The 19,102-nt window shown below is 37.3% G+C and overlaps 3 protein-coding genes across 5 annotated transcripts; 1 reads left to right on the forward strand and 2 right to left on the reverse strand.

Annotated features, from left to right (window-relative positions):
- Nucleotides 1-302: 302 nt before the first annotated feature.
- On the reverse strand, nucleotides 303-8,183 carry LOC111444355 (lon protease homolog 1, mitochondrial). Its single transcript, XM_023082438.1, has 20 exons — nucleotides 7,740-8,183; nucleotides 7,286-7,351; nucleotides 6,878-7,069; nucleotides 6,712-6,777; nucleotides 6,453-6,494; nucleotides 6,229-6,351; nucleotides 5,893-5,991; nucleotides 5,604-5,669; nucleotides 5,091-5,177; nucleotides 4,921-4,960; nucleotides 4,357-4,528; nucleotides 4,128-4,252; nucleotides 3,589-3,719; nucleotides 3,398-3,502; nucleotides 3,063-3,179; nucleotides 2,760-2,927; nucleotides 2,575-2,676; nucleotides 2,141-2,380; nucleotides 1,493-1,987; nucleotides 303-601 (listed from the first exon to the last, which is right to left on the reverse strand). Exons 1-20 carry the CDS (start codon nucleotides 8,037-8,039, stop codon nucleotides 431-433), a joined length of 2,907 nt encoding a protein of 968 aa, XP_022938206.1. The 5' UTR covers nucleotides 8,040-8,183; the 3' UTR covers nucleotides 303-430.
- Nucleotides 8,184-9,522: 1,339 nt separating this feature from the next.
- LOC111444359 (transcription termination factor MTERF4, chloroplastic) lies at nucleotides 9,523-14,331 on the reverse strand. 3 transcript variants are annotated; one of them, XM_023082443.1, is made up of 3 exons: nucleotides 14,117-14,331; nucleotides 10,963-12,662; nucleotides 9,523-9,789 (listed from the first exon to the last, which is right to left on the reverse strand). In XM_023082443.1, exon 2 carries the CDS (start codon nucleotides 12,636-12,638, stop codon nucleotides 11,064-11,066), a length of 1,575 nt encoding a protein of 524 aa, XP_022938211.1. In that variant the 5' UTR covers nucleotides 12,639-12,662; nucleotides 14,117-14,331; the 3' UTR covers nucleotides 9,523-9,789; nucleotides 10,963-11,063. The 3 variants fall into 3 exon arrangements, with proteins under 3 accessions (XP_022938211.1, XP_022938210.1, XP_022938209.1); XM_023082442.1 differs by having other exon boundaries at nucleotides 9,523-9,803; nucleotides 10,963-12,671; XM_023082441.1 differs by having other exon boundaries at nucleotides 9,523-9,803; nucleotides 14,117-14,330.
- A 1,170-nt stretch (nucleotides 14,332-15,501) lies between these two features.
- On the forward strand, nucleotides 15,502-18,229 carry LOC111444357 (pentatricopeptide repeat-containing protein At1g09820). The gene is made up of 2 exons (XM_023082440.1): nucleotides 15,502-17,469; nucleotides 17,658-18,229. Exon 1 carries the CDS (start codon nucleotides 15,538-15,540, stop codon nucleotides 17,365-17,367), a length of 1,830 nt encoding a protein of 609 aa, XP_022938208.1. The 5' UTR covers nucleotides 15,502-15,537; the 3' UTR covers nucleotides 17,368-17,469; nucleotides 17,658-18,229.
- The last annotated feature ends 873 nt before the right edge of the window (nucleotides 18,230-19,102 follow it).

The raw sequence follows: 19,102 nt of genomic DNA on the forward strand, positions 1-19,102 counted from the left end.
TTTTTTTTTTTTTTTTTTTTTTTTTTTGAAAAAATGTCTTTAAACTTTCGATTGTGTCCCAATTCTATAGTACGTGAATATAAAAAATTCAAGAATCTATCGAACATGAAATTAATATAACCTAACCTACATATACTTATAAAAAAAATTATCACATAACAATTAAGTTGGACAACCCAACCGATGTAGAATTATCATTCATCAACAGTTGGGACATGAACAGTCCAAAGAAGCTTCTTATTACACACTGAAAAGAGAGAAACAGGTCTAAAAAAATGATGATATTAATAATTAAAGCCTCCCTCCATCAATGGAGACATTTAAAAATAATACAATTTTTTTAGTAGTTCTCATCATAAATAAAGTAATGAAGAAACCCAGATGGATACTAACTCTAAAGTATGTTATGTATTCTTCAAATATGAAAATTTTATTTTTCCTCAAATGCCAGGTTGAATATCTGGCTGTACTCATCCACAAAATGAACCTCAAGACCTTCTTTCACATTTGAAGCAAGCTCATCGAAGTCCCTCCTGTTTGCTGAAGGGAATATTATTGTCTTTACCCCACTTCTTCTTGCAGCTATTGTTTTCTCCTTCACCTGTAAGAACAGCATAGGAGAGGATAAGCAATTTGAATAATACGATAAACGATCGAAACCGACGAAATGGACTTAAAACCAAACCGATATTGACAAAATTTGTCTAGCTCGAACTGATGGACTGCTTTTGTTGAGGATTGTTGGGAGGGGGTCTCTCGTTGGCTAAGTTAGGAAATGATCATGGGTTTATAAGTATGGAATACATCTCCATTGGTACGAGGCCTTTTGGAGAAATCCAAAGCAAAGCCATGAGAGCTGATGCTCATACTACTGTGGAGACTCGTGATTCCTAACATGGTATCAGAGTTAATGCCTTTAACTTAGCCATGTCAACAGAATCCTCAAGTATCAACAAAAAAAATTGTGAGCCTCGAAGGTGTAGTCAAAAGTGACTCAAGTGTCGAACAAAAAAGTTGTGAGCCTCAAAGGTGTAATCAAAAGTGACTCAAGTGTTAAACAAAGGGTGTACTTTGTTTGAAGGCTCCAGAGAAGGAGTCAAGCCTCGATTAAGAGGAGGCTGTTCGAGGGCTTCATAGGACTCGGGGGAGGCTCTATAATATACTTTGTTCTAGGGGAGGACTGTTGAGGATTGTTGGGAGAGAGTCCCACGGACTGATTTAGGGAATGATCATGGGTTTATAAGTAAGGAATATATCTTTATTGGTACAAAGCCTTTTGGAAAAGTCCAAAGCAAAACAATGAGAGCTTATACTCAAAGTGGACAATATCATACCTAACATGTTTTTTTGTTTTATACTTCATAAAATCAAATCGAACTGATGGACTGTTTCACCAGTTTTTTCAGTTTTTCTCAACTGCTGCTAGGACTTTGATCTAGGGCGTTGGCATGAAAAGGAGATTATAGCAAGGGATTAGAACTCTTCAACTTACCCCACCAATTGGGAGAATTTTTCCAGTCAAAGTTACTTCTCCAGTCATGGCAAGATCCTTTTTGACAGGCTTCTTCATGGCAAGTGACAACAGAGATGTTATCATGGTGCAACCAGCACTTGGCCCGTCCTTGGGCGTTGCTCCAGCAGGAACGTGAAGGTGAAGCTTGGTATTTGCAAAGAAGGGGTTATCTGGTTCTTTTTCGAGCAATATCGCTCGGGAAAGTGTGTGAGCAATTTGTGCACTTTCTTTCATGACATCTCCAAGCTGCCCAGTTATATGAAGCGCCCCTTTCCCATCTCCTTGCTCAACTTGAGTAGTTTCTATGTAGAGAGTGGAGCCTCCCATGGCGGTCCAAGCAAGCCCCATCACAACTCCGACCGGTGTCTGGTCATAAATTCGGTCTGCATGGAAAACTGGTTTCCCCACATAAACAGATAGATTTGACGAGTCAACAAGGACTTTCTCAATTTCATTGGTGACTTCTGATTCATCCTGCAAAAGCCATGAAAAATTCAGGACATGAAATCAGACATGGAGCAAGGACATGACTTCGGTAGCGACATTGCTCAAGATAACTCCAATTCGGTTAGATTCTAGAGTCCAGCTATATTTCACATGAATAATTAACTTATATTTCATAAATACCTTGGCATCCACAGGTTGATTGGGATGTGAATCATCGGCTAGAAGATCACCCGACATCTTCAATTCAGCCTTTTGTTCTTGGCTACTTACTTTGATTAATTCACTATCACTCTGAATTTCACTTCCACTACTGTTTTGACTCGATTCATCTAAGAGTTCGACTTTCTCTTCATTAGATTCAACAACCTCCGCTGGTGCAGGTTCATCTGATGCTCCTTGTCTTACAAGCTGAAGAGCAATCTGCCACATTCCAAATAAAATTATATGGTAAGGTTCCTGCATTTTTATACAATGGCAAGGTTCTTTATACGATCCAGGCAACAGCTCCAAGATGTATCACAGAAAATTCAAACATGTACAATTGGTTTAGCACAGAATATATCTTCTAATGGCTTCTCACAAGATTATTCTAACAGCTGAGTTCTTTCACAAACCTTACGATAGATCTTTTCAATGTGCTTCTGGAGATTTCTGACCCCTGCTTCTCGACAGTAGTTTTCGATGAGACCAAGAAGGGCCGCATCAGTCACTTCGACCTGAAATTAGTTGGAATTATACATTTTCATGGTATCCTCTGGTTATAGGTGCCTCAGAGAGAGAGAGGGAGGAAGAAACAGACCTGTTCAGGTTTAATACCACACGCTTCGCGTGTAGCTTTCTCCAAGTAGTCTCTTGCAATGTGCATCTTCTCATCGGTAATATATCCAGCAATGGCAATGACTTCCATCCTATCGAGAAGAGGATTCGGTATCATTTCAACAACATTCGCCGTGCAGACAAAAAGAACCTGTAATGGACATTTGCAAATGGTAAGCTACTTTTAGTAAACCTTGTACCCCAACTTCACATGCCAACTTCCACTTAACCGAATTCTACAAAATAAATCTTATGGCCGACAGCGAAATTTATCACCTTAACCCACCTTTGAAAGGTCAATTGGAACATCAAGATAATGGTCCAAAAAGTTAGCATTCTGCTCAGGATCAAGAAGCTCCAACAAAGCACTAGCGGGATCTCCAGCATGACCTCCTCTTCCAAGCTTCATGAAGCAAGATACAAGATAAAAAGAATACCAAAATTATCAAGTCTCAGTTAAAAGTGTGTTAAAAGACATGTTTCCCAAAGAATATATCTAATGAACATTAGACTTCATCCGAACAAGGTAATTCAGGTACATTCTTATAATATATGTCTACGTGCACGCGTTGAGAGAGAGATGTGTTTTAGAATCAATCAGGCCATTAGACCTCCAAATACCTTGTCTATCTCATCAATCAGGACAAGAGGATTAGCAGTTCCAACATTTTTTAGACACTGCACCATCTTTCCTGGCATTGCACCAATATAGGTTCGCCGATGACCCTGGATGAAGTTTTGCAGTTAGTGAGTGTACGGGCAATAACTTTACAGATGTACAAAGATACAGGTCCAAGAATAAGCTTAAGTACCTTAATTTCAGCAACATCAGCTAATCCTCCAACTGAAAATCGGAAGAATTTACGATTTAAAGCCCGGGCAATTGAGCGACCAATGCTAGTTTTCCCCACTCCAGGTGGACCAGAGAGACAAATGATTTTTCCTGTCATGTATTAACTCGCTGGTTAACAAATTAAAAATACAATTATTTGTTTCTTTAAGATAAAAAAAGAATAATAGTTTTTTTTAAAAAAAAGAAAGATAAAAACAGTAGCTAGTTGTCATTGATATATGTCACAAACAATTGACCAAGCCTTAATTCAGCATCACCAACTGTCGAGAAATAAAGAACAATAATCAAGCATGATTCTGCCACATCGTTCGCCTGAATATCATCAAATATCTCAAGCGACGATGTTGATTTTATCCATCAAAACATAGTTATCAAGAAAGACATTAGCAAGCCAGCAAAAACATGAAAGAAGAGAGTCAACAGGCATGGAACGAGTACTTCTTTATCATCATAGCACATATTTTTATCCACAATCAGAACACAAAAAGGCACAAAAACCTTGTGAAGTCCCTCTGAGCTTTCCAACAGCAATAAACTCGAGGATTCTTTCCTTGACATCAGTTAATCCATAATGATCTTCATCTAGGATTTTTTGTGCACCGAGGACATCAAAATTCTCATCACTGCAGTTGTATAATGTAAAATAAGTGAAAATTGTCTCAATCTCCATCATTGCATCAGTAATCGTAAGTGTGTACTGCAGGTACAGAAGTTCAAATTCATAAACCTGTAAACTCCCCAAGGAAGTGCAGTCAACCAGTCCAGATAGTTTCGTGTAACATTAAACTCACTCGAACTGGCCTCCAATAGCTGCAGTTTTGTAAGCTCTTCTTCTATGACTTGCGCCACGTGTGGGGGACATTTGTCTTTGTTTGGTTCAAGTCTTTCCCTAAACTTTGCTGCAGCAGAAATAAAATATTAGTATAACTATAATCAACGATAAAAAGATCAATGAAAAGCAAAGCCTAACATCATCCCTCCAGACTGCATCATTGTATTGAAGCTACCAACAAATTACCACCATAACATTTCAAGGATAGGAGTGCATCTGAATTCATAAAATGATTAATTTTTCGAACTTTCGACATACAAACTCATTTGAGAGACTTTATAACCCACTCACATCTAGGGTCATCAACCTCTTGCAGACATCTTCTTAGTGGTTTATTCAATTAAAAACTGAGTTAGTTCACAGGAACTCTCCATGCAATTTATATCAGGTATATATACAAACCAAAATAGAATCCATCGCTCGAAAGTTTTAACATGGGCTCACTGAGAAAAGGCTAACCTGAAAGAGCTGTTTTGTCATCTGTCTCAAGTCCAAGCTCCTGAACATAGACATTCCAATAAAATGTCTCAAGAGTTTGAAACAAGAGGAAAACCTCGCTAGTAACAAGTAGCTAGTAAGTGGACAATATATTAGTGGATCGGTGACCACATGATGAAAGTTGTACAAACCTTTTTAATGGCTTTAAGTTGCTCGTTCAACAAGTAACGACGTTGCTCGCCACTTATTTTCTCCTCAATAGCCTTCGCTATAGATTCCTATTTTAACCATTTAAAGGATAATATCAGCAAGCCTAATCGCCTTCAATATATTAATAGGAGGAATATTTGTGAATCGAATTCAAAATTGTCAGACATATATCCGTCTTTCTATCATTCTTAGCATATTGATAAATAGCACCAAAAAGTGGGAGTTGAAAGAAAATGGATACTTGTGAAACTGTAAAGTTTTTCTGTCCTCATTCTTGTGTAAAGAGAATCGCATAGATTGGGACTGGAGCCACTAGGCTCAGAGTATGCTATTCTTTTAGACAACCTCAGTCATTAGGAATTAAAACATATTCATGTAGAATCTATTTTAATTATAATGAAAATTAAAACCTCTACATTCATTTTCACATAGCAATAGACTAGTCTTATAAATTGTTCAAGATGTGAAATATCAAGAAAACTTTCACAACATACCTGAATCTTGTTTATTTCCATCTCCTTCTTCAATAACTCAAGTGTAAGTTTTAATCGTTTATACACCTAAATCAGAGGAAGAAAAAGAGTAAGAAACAAATAGAACCAACGAAAGAAGCTGCAATGTCGATCAATGCTAGAATGCAACAAGTTAAATCTATGACAATCATATCTATTAAGACTTTTTTTTTTTTTTGTCTTAAAAATGTATAAAAATCTATCTTCCCAGGGATGTCGCACAACCCAATGTATCTACCAAGAGTTTTAGAGTCTCAAAATATCTTCTTACGTCTAATTCTTCAAGCACCTCCTGGCATTGTAATTTATTTGCTCCAGATATTGCTGCCCCAAAATCTGCTAATCTTGGAAAATTGAAATCGCCAATATGCTGCACCACAGAAAAAAAGAAGAATAAAAAAAAGTATCCTGAACAATCACACATTACATATGACTAACCCTTGAAATGTAAATGGCGTCTGTCAAATATCTACTTACATCTAACTGTTCAAGTACGCTTGGATTATTTTTCATGTTTGGGATTTTTTCTTCTTTTTTTTTTTTTCTTTGATTTTCTTTGTTTTTTTTTCCCTTTGTTTCTTTTCTTTCTTTTCTGTGGAGGGGGTACCTGGGTGTATGTTTGAACATGATCCCTCCATAGGGAACTGGTCTTTAAAACATCCCTTAGGGTAGATATAACCTCAAATGAAGTTGCCTTTATAACATCATCATCCTTGTTATAAGGTTTATCCTGTAGAAAGTGCAATAAAAATTAGCAACACAGAATGAGAAAATCCATTCTCAAAGGAAACCTCAAAAAATGATTCGAATGAGAAATGTAGAACCACATGCCTTGAGATGATCAACTTTCACAGTTAGGGGCTCCTCGCTAACCTATACAGAAATCGTAAGTACGGTCATTTTCCAGCTCTGTAATTCGCACAATCAAATAAAAGCCTAATACATAAACATTAAGACAATATATATTAAGGCGCAATCTAAGTAGCTTTTAGGGTCATATAACAAATGGCAAGGGAAGAGAAAGGCAGACTGCCTATTTCTTATGCTATTCCTATATCCTATGTCTGAAATTATTCCTAGATCCTATTACCATCTCTGTAATTCGGAGTCTCCTGTGACCAATAAGCACCACCTGGTCTCCTTGGATACTTGAAATCTGAAATGGAAATAAAGAGCACATAGAATCAACCCCACTAAGAGCAAAAACGTTAGTGCTTGATACTGCTAAAGAAAAAGGGCAAAAATTAACACAATACCTGGGCAAGGGTGCCAACTTCATGAAGCCTATCATATAATTCTTTACCTTTCAAATCACTTATATTCTTTTCTGTCTCCGTTCCAGATACTAAACTAGGATCAGTTCCTGGTTCATCCTTAAGAAGGAAGGTACCTGCATACGGAGCTTGCCTTCTTCTGCTTTCTTGCAGAGCGGCCAATAGTTTAGGATCCTGCAATATATCACACATCTCAAATCCCTTCCCCATAAACAAGTCAATGCCTCCAATATATTGGTTCAACGAGCAACATAAGAATTGACGCACAATTCAAATGTAAACAGCATGATACCAACGTCACCAAGGAGAACAAAAGACCAAGATACATGAAAGCACTTCAACTTAAATGACAAGGCAATGTAGTCCAAGCGTGTCGAGAACATATGATACCTTCACATAAATTGGCATGTAGAATCCAGGAAATAATGGCCTGTGTGGCAATGGCAGCGCCAAAACCTGTCCAAGGAATCAACAACAGAACTATTTATCTTTATTGTCAAGAAATATTTGGGATTAGTCAAATTAAGAATCAAACCGAACTAATCCAAGTATGAAACTTTTATAGGAGGAGATACGAAATGGACGGTTTCACCATAATCCTACTACAATATCTAACTTGGTCTAGTTCAACCTCCCAAACTCAAATATGTCATAATGATGAAGTATTATCCTTCTTTTGTTCTTCTGTTCTTTCTCTTCAACCCTTCAGCCAAGTTAACTAAATTAAGATACCAAATTCAATCCTCGAAGTGCTCAACAATGTAGGGAGAAAGGAACATTCAATCTCTTTTTCCCTAGCATTTCTCATCCACACGTCGAGTAAAAATCAAAACTCAATACCAACCGTCATATAGTCCTCCGGCCGAGGATTCGTCGGAATGATAGCAGACGTAGATTTCGACTCAGCATCCTCCGCCCCTGCCTCCTCCACCTTAGCGTCGATTTCAACCACCGGTTGCGACCCATCACTGGCATCGGAGCAAAAAAACGCCCGACCACTCAACCTCGTGTTTCTCCCACCCAACCCTCTGAGAGACCCAAGAACCCTAACCAGAGGCGATTCCGATTCGGCTGCCGGCCGGAGACTCGGAGCCAGGTTGTGGAACCGGCTCCGAAAGCATGAGGAGTTCACAACCTTCAACATTGACTGGGAATCGAAAAACTACGTAATTTCTTAATGGAATTCTTGAAGGAGTTTCAGTGATTTCGCTAATTCGGATGGTGGTTCTGATCCACAACCGCCATTGACGAGGAAGAGCTTGGCCGAAAAGAAAACCCAACCTGAAGTAGGTTGGTCGTGCTAAAAACCCTTCGTAAACCCTCAATTAGTGTGTGGTTTTACCAAAATACCCCTATTCGATGTTGAATTGAATTACTTATCGCTCCATCATCACTTCAAAATCCTTCTAAATCAGACGGTTATAAAAGTAAATTGGTAATTATTTTAATGCAAATTTAGTCCTATAATTTTTTTAAAAAATTAGATTTTAGTACCTATAATTTTTAAAAATTATTATGCTTTAATAAACCTTTATATATAATTTTATAGTTTGATTTAATAAACCTTTATATATAATTTTATAGTTTGATAAAAAAAATTATAGACAATCTTTACTAAATTCTAATATTTAAAATAGTAAAAATTAAATTTTAACTTTCACCCATTTTGAAACTTAACCTAAATGTTATTATCTTAATAGAAGTTTTAGATTTCATGATTTATATCACACGTTGCCCCCTATGAATTAGTTCCAAGAAAGCGGTCGTTCATGTCAGAAATTTCGGTTTTTAATGTAGTTGCAATAAGTTTCCTTTTTCTCATCGAGATTATTGGGTTGGTGTTCAGTGTTAGTACCTGAGTGAGAGTAGCCAAAGGGAACAGCCGACCAGTGGGAGCAAGAAATCTGGGATTCGAGTCACGTTTACGAGAAATGTTCTAGAAAACGTGAGAGAGGGAGAGATTTTTTAGAGAGAGTTTAAAAGCGAGAAGAAAAAAAGAAAAAAACCACAGCTTAAATATCTTATAACTCGAGTAGAAACAGTAGACATGATTTTGGTTTTGGTAAATAGTCATCTATCGCATATTACATATTCAAATCTTTGACTTTTTAGTCAAACATGTATGTGTTAACTAGTTGAGTTATGCACAAATTGGTTATACATTAAATAAAAATAATAATGTAATCCTATACATTTTTTCATGGTTTTCTTTAAAGAGACTCGAACCTCGATCAGGAGATAGGGAGGATTCGACAGAAGTACGAAATTCCGATTGTTCAGAGAATCAAATCAGTACTAGAAAAGGTAGGTGTCGAAATCGACCCAGGGGAAAGAACTGAACACATTTCCAATACCATTATCCTTTTTGCAATGATGCCGACGAAAAGTTGTTCACTTTTCGAGGTCTCGAAGGGCGACCTGAGTGCTTATAACCTTTATGGAGAGGCCAAGGGCATTGATAGGGAAATACACGCACTTGTACTCGTTTCAGATGCGATCAAAAAGCCTTCTTTTAAAAGCTTCCGAGATCGATATAGCCCTCTCAAAACCTAGCTAGTTTTTCCTTTTTTTTTTTTTTCTTAGAACCAATAGACATAAATCACCTAAAAGTCAACCAATATGCAAGATTACAAAACTACAAAAGCTGCATAAACTCATAATCCCCTACAATACATTAATTTCTCAGATCTAAACAAATGCTACATATAATTTTCAGCTCATCAACCTTTGTTCATAACAAAACTCATGATGCTACACCTCTTTAAGCCTCAAATCCTTCCCTTCCTTTCAGATTTCATAGCAAACTTTTAAACTGTTCTTCCCCTTTCTCTAACAGTGTCTGCCCTGAATCAAGGACTTCCTCCTTTGCTCATTTTCTCTTGTTTCCATGTAGCCTGGCCGCATTTAACTAGCATATGAGTCAACAACAGAGTGATATTAGACATAAAGCCAAGATTAGAACAACAAAGTTCTTTACAGACAATAACACAATTTGTTGCAACGGAACGACGGCCTCCGCTGATAACAATAAATAATGTCTCGATACGGTCGTACGAGCAAAAACTATCTATTGATGAAGTAAATAGCCTATGATCAATCTTACTTGACCGTGCTGCAGATAGTCAGAAGGATTCAAGCATAAAAACTAAGGTTGAGAGAATAGACCAAATCAAAGTCTCTTTTGTTTAGTATCGATATGGTTGTACAAGCAAAAACTATCTACCGATGAAGTAAATAGCCTATGATCAATCTTATATGACCGTGTTGTAGATAGTCAGTAGGATTCGAGCACAAAAAAGAAGGTTGAGAGAATAGGCCAAATCAAAGTCTATTTCGTTTAGTATCAACATGGTCGTACGAGCAAAAACTATCTATTGATGAAGTAAATGGCCTATGCTCAATCTTATTCGACCGTGCTGCAGATAGTCACAAGGATTCAAGCATAATAAAGAAAGGTTGAGAGAGAGACCAAATCAAAGTTGAACCTCACAAGCAAGTTCTTCCTTTCTGCATAACTATACGGTAATGCCTTCGAAAAACGGACTCATTCGATGAAAAAGGTGCGAGGAACTGTACGAGGTTTCAGATGAAAGCAGAAATACCATGGAGTTAATACAAGGAGGTGACTTTGTTCCTCATTCGGATGCAGTTGAAAAGTAAGATTCCATCAATGAAACGAAATCGGTAGAACAAAGCAATGTTTCAATAATGCTTGGATCATATCACGTAGTGAGCAAAATATAAGAAATATCATACAAAGTTGTTTTTTTCATTCATCTAGTCATGCAGGTAGCTACGTCTCTTGTAATTCGAGACGAGTCATAAACCGTAATCGTAAGACTAATATAATTTCCTTCACAACAAGATAACTACAAGAGGATGACAGATACAGTTAGCGAGCGCCTATGATGACTTTCATATAAATCAGTTTCAACAAGACAAAATACGATCGCATTATACGATCAGGCTTACTATGTCATACGTCGTGGTAAACAGTTTTAACTAATAAAAGAGAACAAAAATTGCACTCAAATTTTATATGGCAGAATAAAACTGAAGGATCTTACCTTTTCAAAACTTGTTGCCGACTCTAACGAGATCCATAAATTGGCAAAAATAACCACTCCCCTCCAGTCGAAACCATTTCCGAAGCCAAGACAATAGCCCGTTAAGTCTCCTCCTCGCTGTCCTCTTCATAGTCAGAATCCGATTCATCATACCGGGGTTGTGTAAGAGAACTCATATCGAACGTTGGTGCAGTTTCCATCTCCTCCATATCTATGGTGTCGTAGGTCATCCTTTCAGCGAACTTTTCATCGGAACAATTGAGGAGCCATGAAAGAGAACAGGTAACTCCCTTCTGTACAACCTTCCTATGTCTAGGCTTTATTGTGGACTCCAGACCATACGTAAAGAACGCAGGAAAAGCGACCAGATCGTCTAAAGGCCTTCCCATCTCCTTTTGGAAGAACTGAAAGCTGTGTTTCATTATGTCAAGATTCAATGCAAGCAACTGGGGACAACCTATAACCATGTTCTTTACTTGCTGCAAGGAAAACCCACAACTTTTTAAGCAATCGACATGGCTGTTCACAGCTGAACTGCTAAGGCTAACAACTTGTGGCATCTTTTCAATTATAGTGCCGAAGTTATCGTTATCCAATTCGATTATTGATTTTAGTAAGTTCCTTTGACTTGGAAGCTTAGTCTCAAGGTCCATTCCTATGATCTCGGCATACTGTGCAACTATAGAAGAAAGATATGCTTCTCTCACATTAAACTCCAAGAGCAATTGGATGTTGGGTTTGACCCTTTTTTCCAATCCGAACCCGAGAATATGTGGTCGTTTCTCTATTAACCTAGCCACGGCTAATCTTGGAATTCCCAAACTTTCAAGATATTCTACGAAAGGCTTGATTACCCGAGCAACCCTCATTCCCAAAATTTCAGGGTACTTGGTTAAAACCCCTCCGATTTCTCTTCTTGCCACTCCGATTCCTACCAAGTATGCCACTGAAGTGCTCATGGTTCCCTCGAGCTTAAACCCCAATACTTCTGGATATCTCTCAAGAACGCGCGGGATATCACTTGGTTTAATATCCATGCCCTGAAGATATTTGACTACTGGACCAAGGTCCACAACGACGCTGGAATGGAGGACTTGCGGATACCTTCTTAAAAACTCGGTGAAAGTAGATTTCCTAACACCCAATTTACCAAGGTAATCAAGTACTGGTACCATATTTTTCTTAACACTGCAGCCAAGAACAAGGGGGTAGTTATTTATATCTTCAATGGTAAGTCCTAGTTTGAGAAGAAAATCGACACGTTCCTTCATAACATCAACTGTTACTGGAAGCTCCAATCCATCAAGTTCATCAGGAACAATACCAATTCCACGCAAGAACTCGTAAACCTTTGCACGATTTTCCTGTCTCACATTCTTCATTTCCACTAAGCTAGGGCGACTATATAACGATGAAGCACTTCCCTCTTTTCTACCCACTTTAGAACTGTAAGGCTTTGATGTAATAGTAGAATGCAGTGATTTGGATACTGTTCTCCAATCACCACGAGAGTACTGTAACTTTGTAATCAAACCCCTCCTTTTCTCATGGTTAGGAGACGTTTGAAAAGTTGATGTCGTATCAAATTTGAATTTGTGACATTTAAGGGTAGGCATCTCGAGTAACATGATGGAAAAATTAGGTTTTACCACACCAGTATGGCCTCTGATCATCATAACTCCAGGTTTTGCACCCTGCACCTGGAAAAACTGCGTATATGTTACAATTTAAAAAATAATAATAATAAAATAAGAAAAATAAATATATCCACGAATAACAAAATACTGTACCAGATGGATTAACTCGACCTCTACTTACAGGATAACACTACAATACTAAAGTTCACTAAAAATTTGATTTAGATTACCTACTAGTTCACGTATTGACGATCCATATCCACTTCCAAAGTACTACATAGTCCAGAATTTCTAAACATTTGAATCAGCATCAAATTATATTCAAAACTTTAAAAGAAAAACGAGGAAGAACCAAAATGAGAGAGAGAGAGCCATATCAACTGGTTCATTTAAATAGAGGAAGTCTCTCCATTGCAAACTGAAAAGAGTTTCCTCCTCGCTGTTTGAGACAAAGCACTCTCCTAAACAAACCTCGCCAGGGTCTATCCCCTTGCAGATGAAGGAGAAGTAACCCCTCCTCGGTTTTCTGCAAATGTAGGGCAGACTCAGAATCCTACGGAAATTTTTGGTACGTTTACTCCTTTAATCTTAGATAGGTTTCCTTTTGAAGTAATGAACTTGGTTTATCTTATACTCAAATGAACTTTTACTGAGGATTCAATATTACCATATGGATCATCTCAGATAATTTGGTCAACAATTGACATGAGCACGAAAAAGTTATCGATACTTCTTTATCTTTTAAGTTGTTCAAGGCCTCTAAGTTTATAATCATATAATGTTCGTGTTGAACTAATGGGCGTGTAAGGTAGGTTAGTATTACACAACTTACAACGAAAGCATTGTGAATCTCATTCGTATTCATTCTTTTTTGTGAGATCTCAAATCGGTTGGAGAGGGGAACGAAGCATTTCTTATAAGGGTGTGGAAACCTCTCCCTAGTAGACGCATTTTAAAACTTTGAGGGAAAGCCCAAAGAGGATATCTGCTACCGGTAGGCTTGGGCAGTTAGATTTTTACTGATTGTGATGTGGTTTTACCTTCCTTATGGAGTGAAAGGGCTAAGGGAAAAGGGTTGGCATGAAATAGGCATTGAGTGGAACGAAATTAACTAGGTGGTAGAGTTGTGAAAACATCATTTAGTTTTCAATACCGACTCTTCCAATCTTCCAACCGTTCAGACATCCATCCCCTATGCACTTATAGCAGTAAGCTCAAAATATATATACATATATATATCAAGGAGTTGCTAGCTTCCCAGAGATAGTAATGCTACATACAAGATCACAACAATTTGCAGATGCACAAACTTACAGAAACACATAATTAAGCATAAGACAACCCTAGAAAAACAACAAATTATCAACGTATGGAGTCCAGTTCCTAAAAATTCGCATAGAAACATCCCAATTTCAGTCAAACCCACAAAAACTCAGAGAATAAAACATCCAAACTTCCATTTCCACAAAAATTAAAAGATGTTCCACATGTAAAATTTAGTACGAAAACTAATTTACCTTAGATTTCTATGATCAGACTAAGTCGAGTAAGAGCTTGAAGGCCTGCGATGGCGGAATGTGAGAAGCCAATGAACCGAGAGGTGAGCACGTGGATTTCTCAGCTGCAGTGAAGTGAAGCAGAGCAAGGAATCGCCATGGAAGCGAAGATAAGTAAAGCTGTAGAATATAAGCAGCCCGCTGGAGATGGAGAGGGTGGGCGGATAGGGTTATTTTTCAAAACATTGTAATTTGGAAATTTGTGCCTTTGTAAATATCTAATTTTGTAATTTAAATAAATCTAAAAATTAATTTCCATTTTATTATTAAAAAATTAAATTAAATTATAGTCTTTTATTATTTTTTCATGTAATTTTTTTTAACATATTCTTAAAAATTATATAATTTAACCAATTCCATTAAAAATTAACGTAAAAGAATTTAAAAATTCGGAAGTATTGAAATTAAAATGTATTTTAATAAATCCAATTTTATTTTAGTTTTAATTAAAAACATATATAAAAAAATTAACGTTTTAATTAATTTTTTTTGTGTGGTTAGATCTCTACCATTATATTTACTGTCTCGTTCTTTCTCAATAATTTTAGTGTTGGAATTAAACGCTCGTGTCTTGTTCATTACTATGATCAGGTGGACCATCTTATTCTTCGATATAATAACGCACACGTGAGTATTGCATGACATTTCCCATATTATAACATTTACCCAGCCCTATTTATATTTTAATTTTTAGGCTAAATTCTAAAAAAAAACACCAGATTTTCAGTAATATTAGCTTGACTTGAATTGCACCGCTCCGATCCTCATCCTTCTATCGAGGAGTGTCACGGTTTGAATCAGTGCCAAAATCTGTCCCACTAACCTAGTCAATCTCTCGGGTGAAATGTCTGAGTTGACATGTATATTTCGAAATCTTTTCATCGATTGTTCCACAACCTAGTCAATTTTGAAAAAACCTATTACTGAATCTAAAGAGTTAATCTAATGAGCACGCGAGAGGGGCGGGGCAGGACTCACGCGCGTGGGCGGGGCAGGGCGCGTGCGGGGGAACACGCGGGTGAGGCAAGGCTCACGCGTGGGGGAGGAGCACGCAAGCGGGGTGGCACGGGGCACGCGCACGGGAATGTTTCGACACCGCCCCACCGTGCGCGTTTTCGCCACCGCACCGCCGCCGTCTACTACCCTCGACCTCCGGGTGCAAACCCTCATAAAGAATTCAATGTTTATATATATATATATATATCCAAATGTTTGAGACATGTAGATTATTATTATTTTTAAACAGTAGTGTAATAAAATTTTTAATTATTTTAAATGTTGAGAATTGCCTTTTATTTATTTATTTATTTATTATTATTATTATTATTAATTTAGCCAAACCTTAATTTTTCCTTTGTCGAGGAAAATTCTACGTGAAAAACATGAACGGTATGATCAGCTTCGGGCCGATAATTTTCACGGCGAAATTTGGTCGGAGATACAAGTTTTCAACAACGCATCTGCCGTTCTGCACTTACAATTCAACCTATACGGCTCCCACATCGAACGATTTCGATCCACAAATCATCTCAGACCTAATTTCCCGGCAACAATGGTCGAACCTTAAATCCCATTTCAAATTCAAAACTCCGATCGATTTTCTTCACGAGTTGCTCGGTTCGGGAGCCGTCGATCCGTTGCTTGTACTCAGGTACTTCAAATGGTCTCAGAAAGAGCTTAAAGTTAATTACAACATTGAACTCTTTTGCAGACTCTTAAATTTGTTAGCCAATGCCAAATATTACCCCAAAATGCGTTCGTTTCTTGACTCTTTTGTAAAGCGTGAAACAAATTGCACGATTTCTTTGATTTTTCATACGCTTTCGGTTTGTGGCGATCAATTTTGTGCTAATTCGATAATTGCTGATATGTTGGTGTTGGCTTATGTGAAAAATTCGAAAACGGCTTTGGGATTGGAGGCGTTTAAGCGAGCTGGTGATTATGGATATAAGTTATCTGTGTTATCTTGTAACCCATTGTTGAATGCTCTGGTGAAGGAGAATGAATTTGGGGATGTAGAATTTGTGTATAAAGAAATGATTAGGAGGAAATTTAGCCCTAATTTGTTTACATTTAATATTGTGATTCATGGATTGTGTAAGATAGGGAGATTGAACAAAGCTGGTGATGTTCTTGATGATATGAAAATTTGGGGGTTCTTGCCCAATGTGGTTACTTATAACACTCTCATTGATGGGTACTGTAAAGTGGGCAGGGTAGGGAAGATGTTCAAAGCTGATGCTATTTTGAAGGAAATGGTGGCAAATAATGTTAGCCCTAATGATGTTACTTTTAATATATTGATTGATGGGTTCTGTAAAGATGAGAACGCATCGGCTGCGATGAAGGTGTTCGATGAAATGCAGAGTCAGGGTGTGAAGCCAACTGTTGTAACATATAATTCATTGATTAATGGTTTGTGCAATGAAGGGAAACTGAATGAGGCAAGAGTTTTGCTCGATGAAATGTCGAGTTTGAACTTGAAGCCGAATGTCGTTACTTATAATGCTCTGATTAATGGGTATTGTAAGAAGAAATTGTTGGAGGAAGCTCGGGATTTGTTTGATGATATTGGAAAACAAGGGTTGGATCCTAATGTTATAACATTCAATACTTTAGTTGATGGATATTGTAAGTGTGGGAAGATGAACGAAGCATTTCTGGTCCGAAGCTTAATGTTCGAGAAGGGATTTCTCCCGAATGTTTCGACCTACAATTGTCTTATCACTGGTTTTTGTAGGGAGGGAAAGATGGAGGAAGCGAAGAATCTTTTGAACGAAATGGAAGGTAGAGGTTTGAAAGCTGATACGATCACGTATAATATTTTGATTAGTGCATGGTGTGAGAAAGGGGAGTCGAAAAAGGCAGCACGACTCATCGATGAGATGCTCGACAGGGGATTACAACCAAGTCATTTGACGTTTAACATTTTGTTGAATGGATATTGTACAGAAGGAAACTTAAGGGCTGCTTTGAATGTAAGGAAACAAATGGAGAAAGAAGGAAGGTGGGCTAACGTGGTGACGTATAACGTGTTGATTCGAGGTTATTGTAGAAAGGGGAAGATGGAAGATGCAAATGGACTTCTTAACGAGATGCTCGAGAAGGGATTGATACCTAACCGAACTACTTACGAGATAGTTAGAGAGGAAATGATGGAGAAAGGATTTCTACCTGATATCGAAGGTCATCTTTATCAAGTCTCCCGTTAGATGTTAATCAACAACGTTGCAACTTTACGGGTGGAACGAGATGTACAAACTCATATGTCGCTGATCAGGCCGGCATGATCGGAGCAAGAGGGCGTTAACAAGGTAACTAATATATCCTTAATCTATACCATTTGAGAGCTTGTCAATTCTTGAGCTGGTTCTGATATTCCTTCTCCATTGTTTACATTCTGATGCTTCATGGGCACAATAGCATTGTTTACCTTACCTTCCACACGATTTTATGTCACTGTTTTGATTATTGTATGTTGTTTTTTTGGTCGTCGTTGCAGCCCGATTTGCGATGAATATCTGCATTCATTGGTTCGTTTTCTTGCATTTCGATGCACTCTGGTTTTACTTTAAGATCAGACCTTGTAATGGTGCTGAAAAACATTCATTTCGTGTCTTATACCGAGCGACCTTCACTTCGCATCCAATGATGGTGACTTGACTATTTAAGCTCTATGCTACTCGTTCGACTCGTTGCAGAAGAAAGCAGCAACTTTGAGAAACAGGATACAAATATGCTGCAATCTCGACTTGATCACAAACACTTATCTCCTTATTTGTGTCGTCGTTAGCTCGTTTAGACCTTCATTTGGTTGTTGATGTTCGAGTCAGAAGCAATTTGTATATCATCCACAATATGCCATTGGCAGACCTTGAATTTTTATGCGATCGTTACTACGAGAGGGTCGGTCAATAGCTAGTCTCTTTCGTTCTCGGGTTTCTTTTTCGTCCCGAACTTTTCAAGTTTGGAAGGTTTGAAAGTTTTGAGTGAAAATTCCTCGTAGGTTTTATGCTACTTTGCATGTTATAGAAGCAAGCTGATTCTGAATCTAAAGATATCACTTTATTCCAACTCTGCAAATTTGGAAAGATTGGTCATCATTTGGTAATAATTATATTTTATTTATTTCTTTTTTCCTTTCAAATTATCTATATATATATATATATATATATATATATATATATATATATAATTTTAAGGGTATTTTTATTAAAAAATTTTAAAGTTTCATATGAAATTCTGACCATCTATCTATAAGAGAAAAAAAAGAAAGAATAGATCTTGTAGGATTCTCGAGAAATTGTTCGATTTCTTCTGGAAGTGGATGATTATTCATATGCTTCTCACGTTTCGTGAATAGCCGAGACATTCATATTCTATCTCTGTTCGTTCCGTTTGAAGAAAGGAAGGATGATATTCTAAATCCTTGTTACTAATGGAATCAAAATGATCTCGGGATTGATAAGAAAATCCTTTCAATTAAGAAGCGAATGATTATTCATTTGCTTCTCACGTTCCGTGAATAGCCGAGACATTTCAGTAATATCCAGAAAAAGCATTTAAGGAATCGGTTTGATTCTATCTCTGTTCGTTCCATTTGAAGAAAGGAAGGATGATATTCCAAATCCTCGTTACTAATGGAATCAAAATGATCTCGAGATTGATCAGAAAATCTTTTCAATTAAGAAGCGGATGATTATTCATCTGCTTCTCATGTTCCGTGAATAGCCGAGACATTCAAGAATATACAGAAAAGCATTTAGGGAATCAGACTGATTCTATCTCTGTTCGTTCCGTTTGAAGAAAGGAAGGATGATATTCCGAATCCTCGTTACTAATGGAATCAAAATGATCTCGGGATTGATCAGAAGATCCTTTCAATTTGTTCGAATAAATATTTTTTAGAGAATTTTTCAAATTAGGAGTATTTTATTAATTTAACGG

Source organism: Cucurbita moschata, unplaced genomic scaffold (assembly GCF_002738365.1).
Source record: "Cucurbita moschata cultivar Rifu unplaced genomic scaffold, Cmos_1.0 Cmo_Scf00006, whole genome shotgun sequence".
Classification (NCBI taxonomy): domain Eukaryota; kingdom Viridiplantae; phylum Streptophyta; class Magnoliopsida; order Cucurbitales; family Cucurbitaceae; genus Cucurbita; species Cucurbita moschata.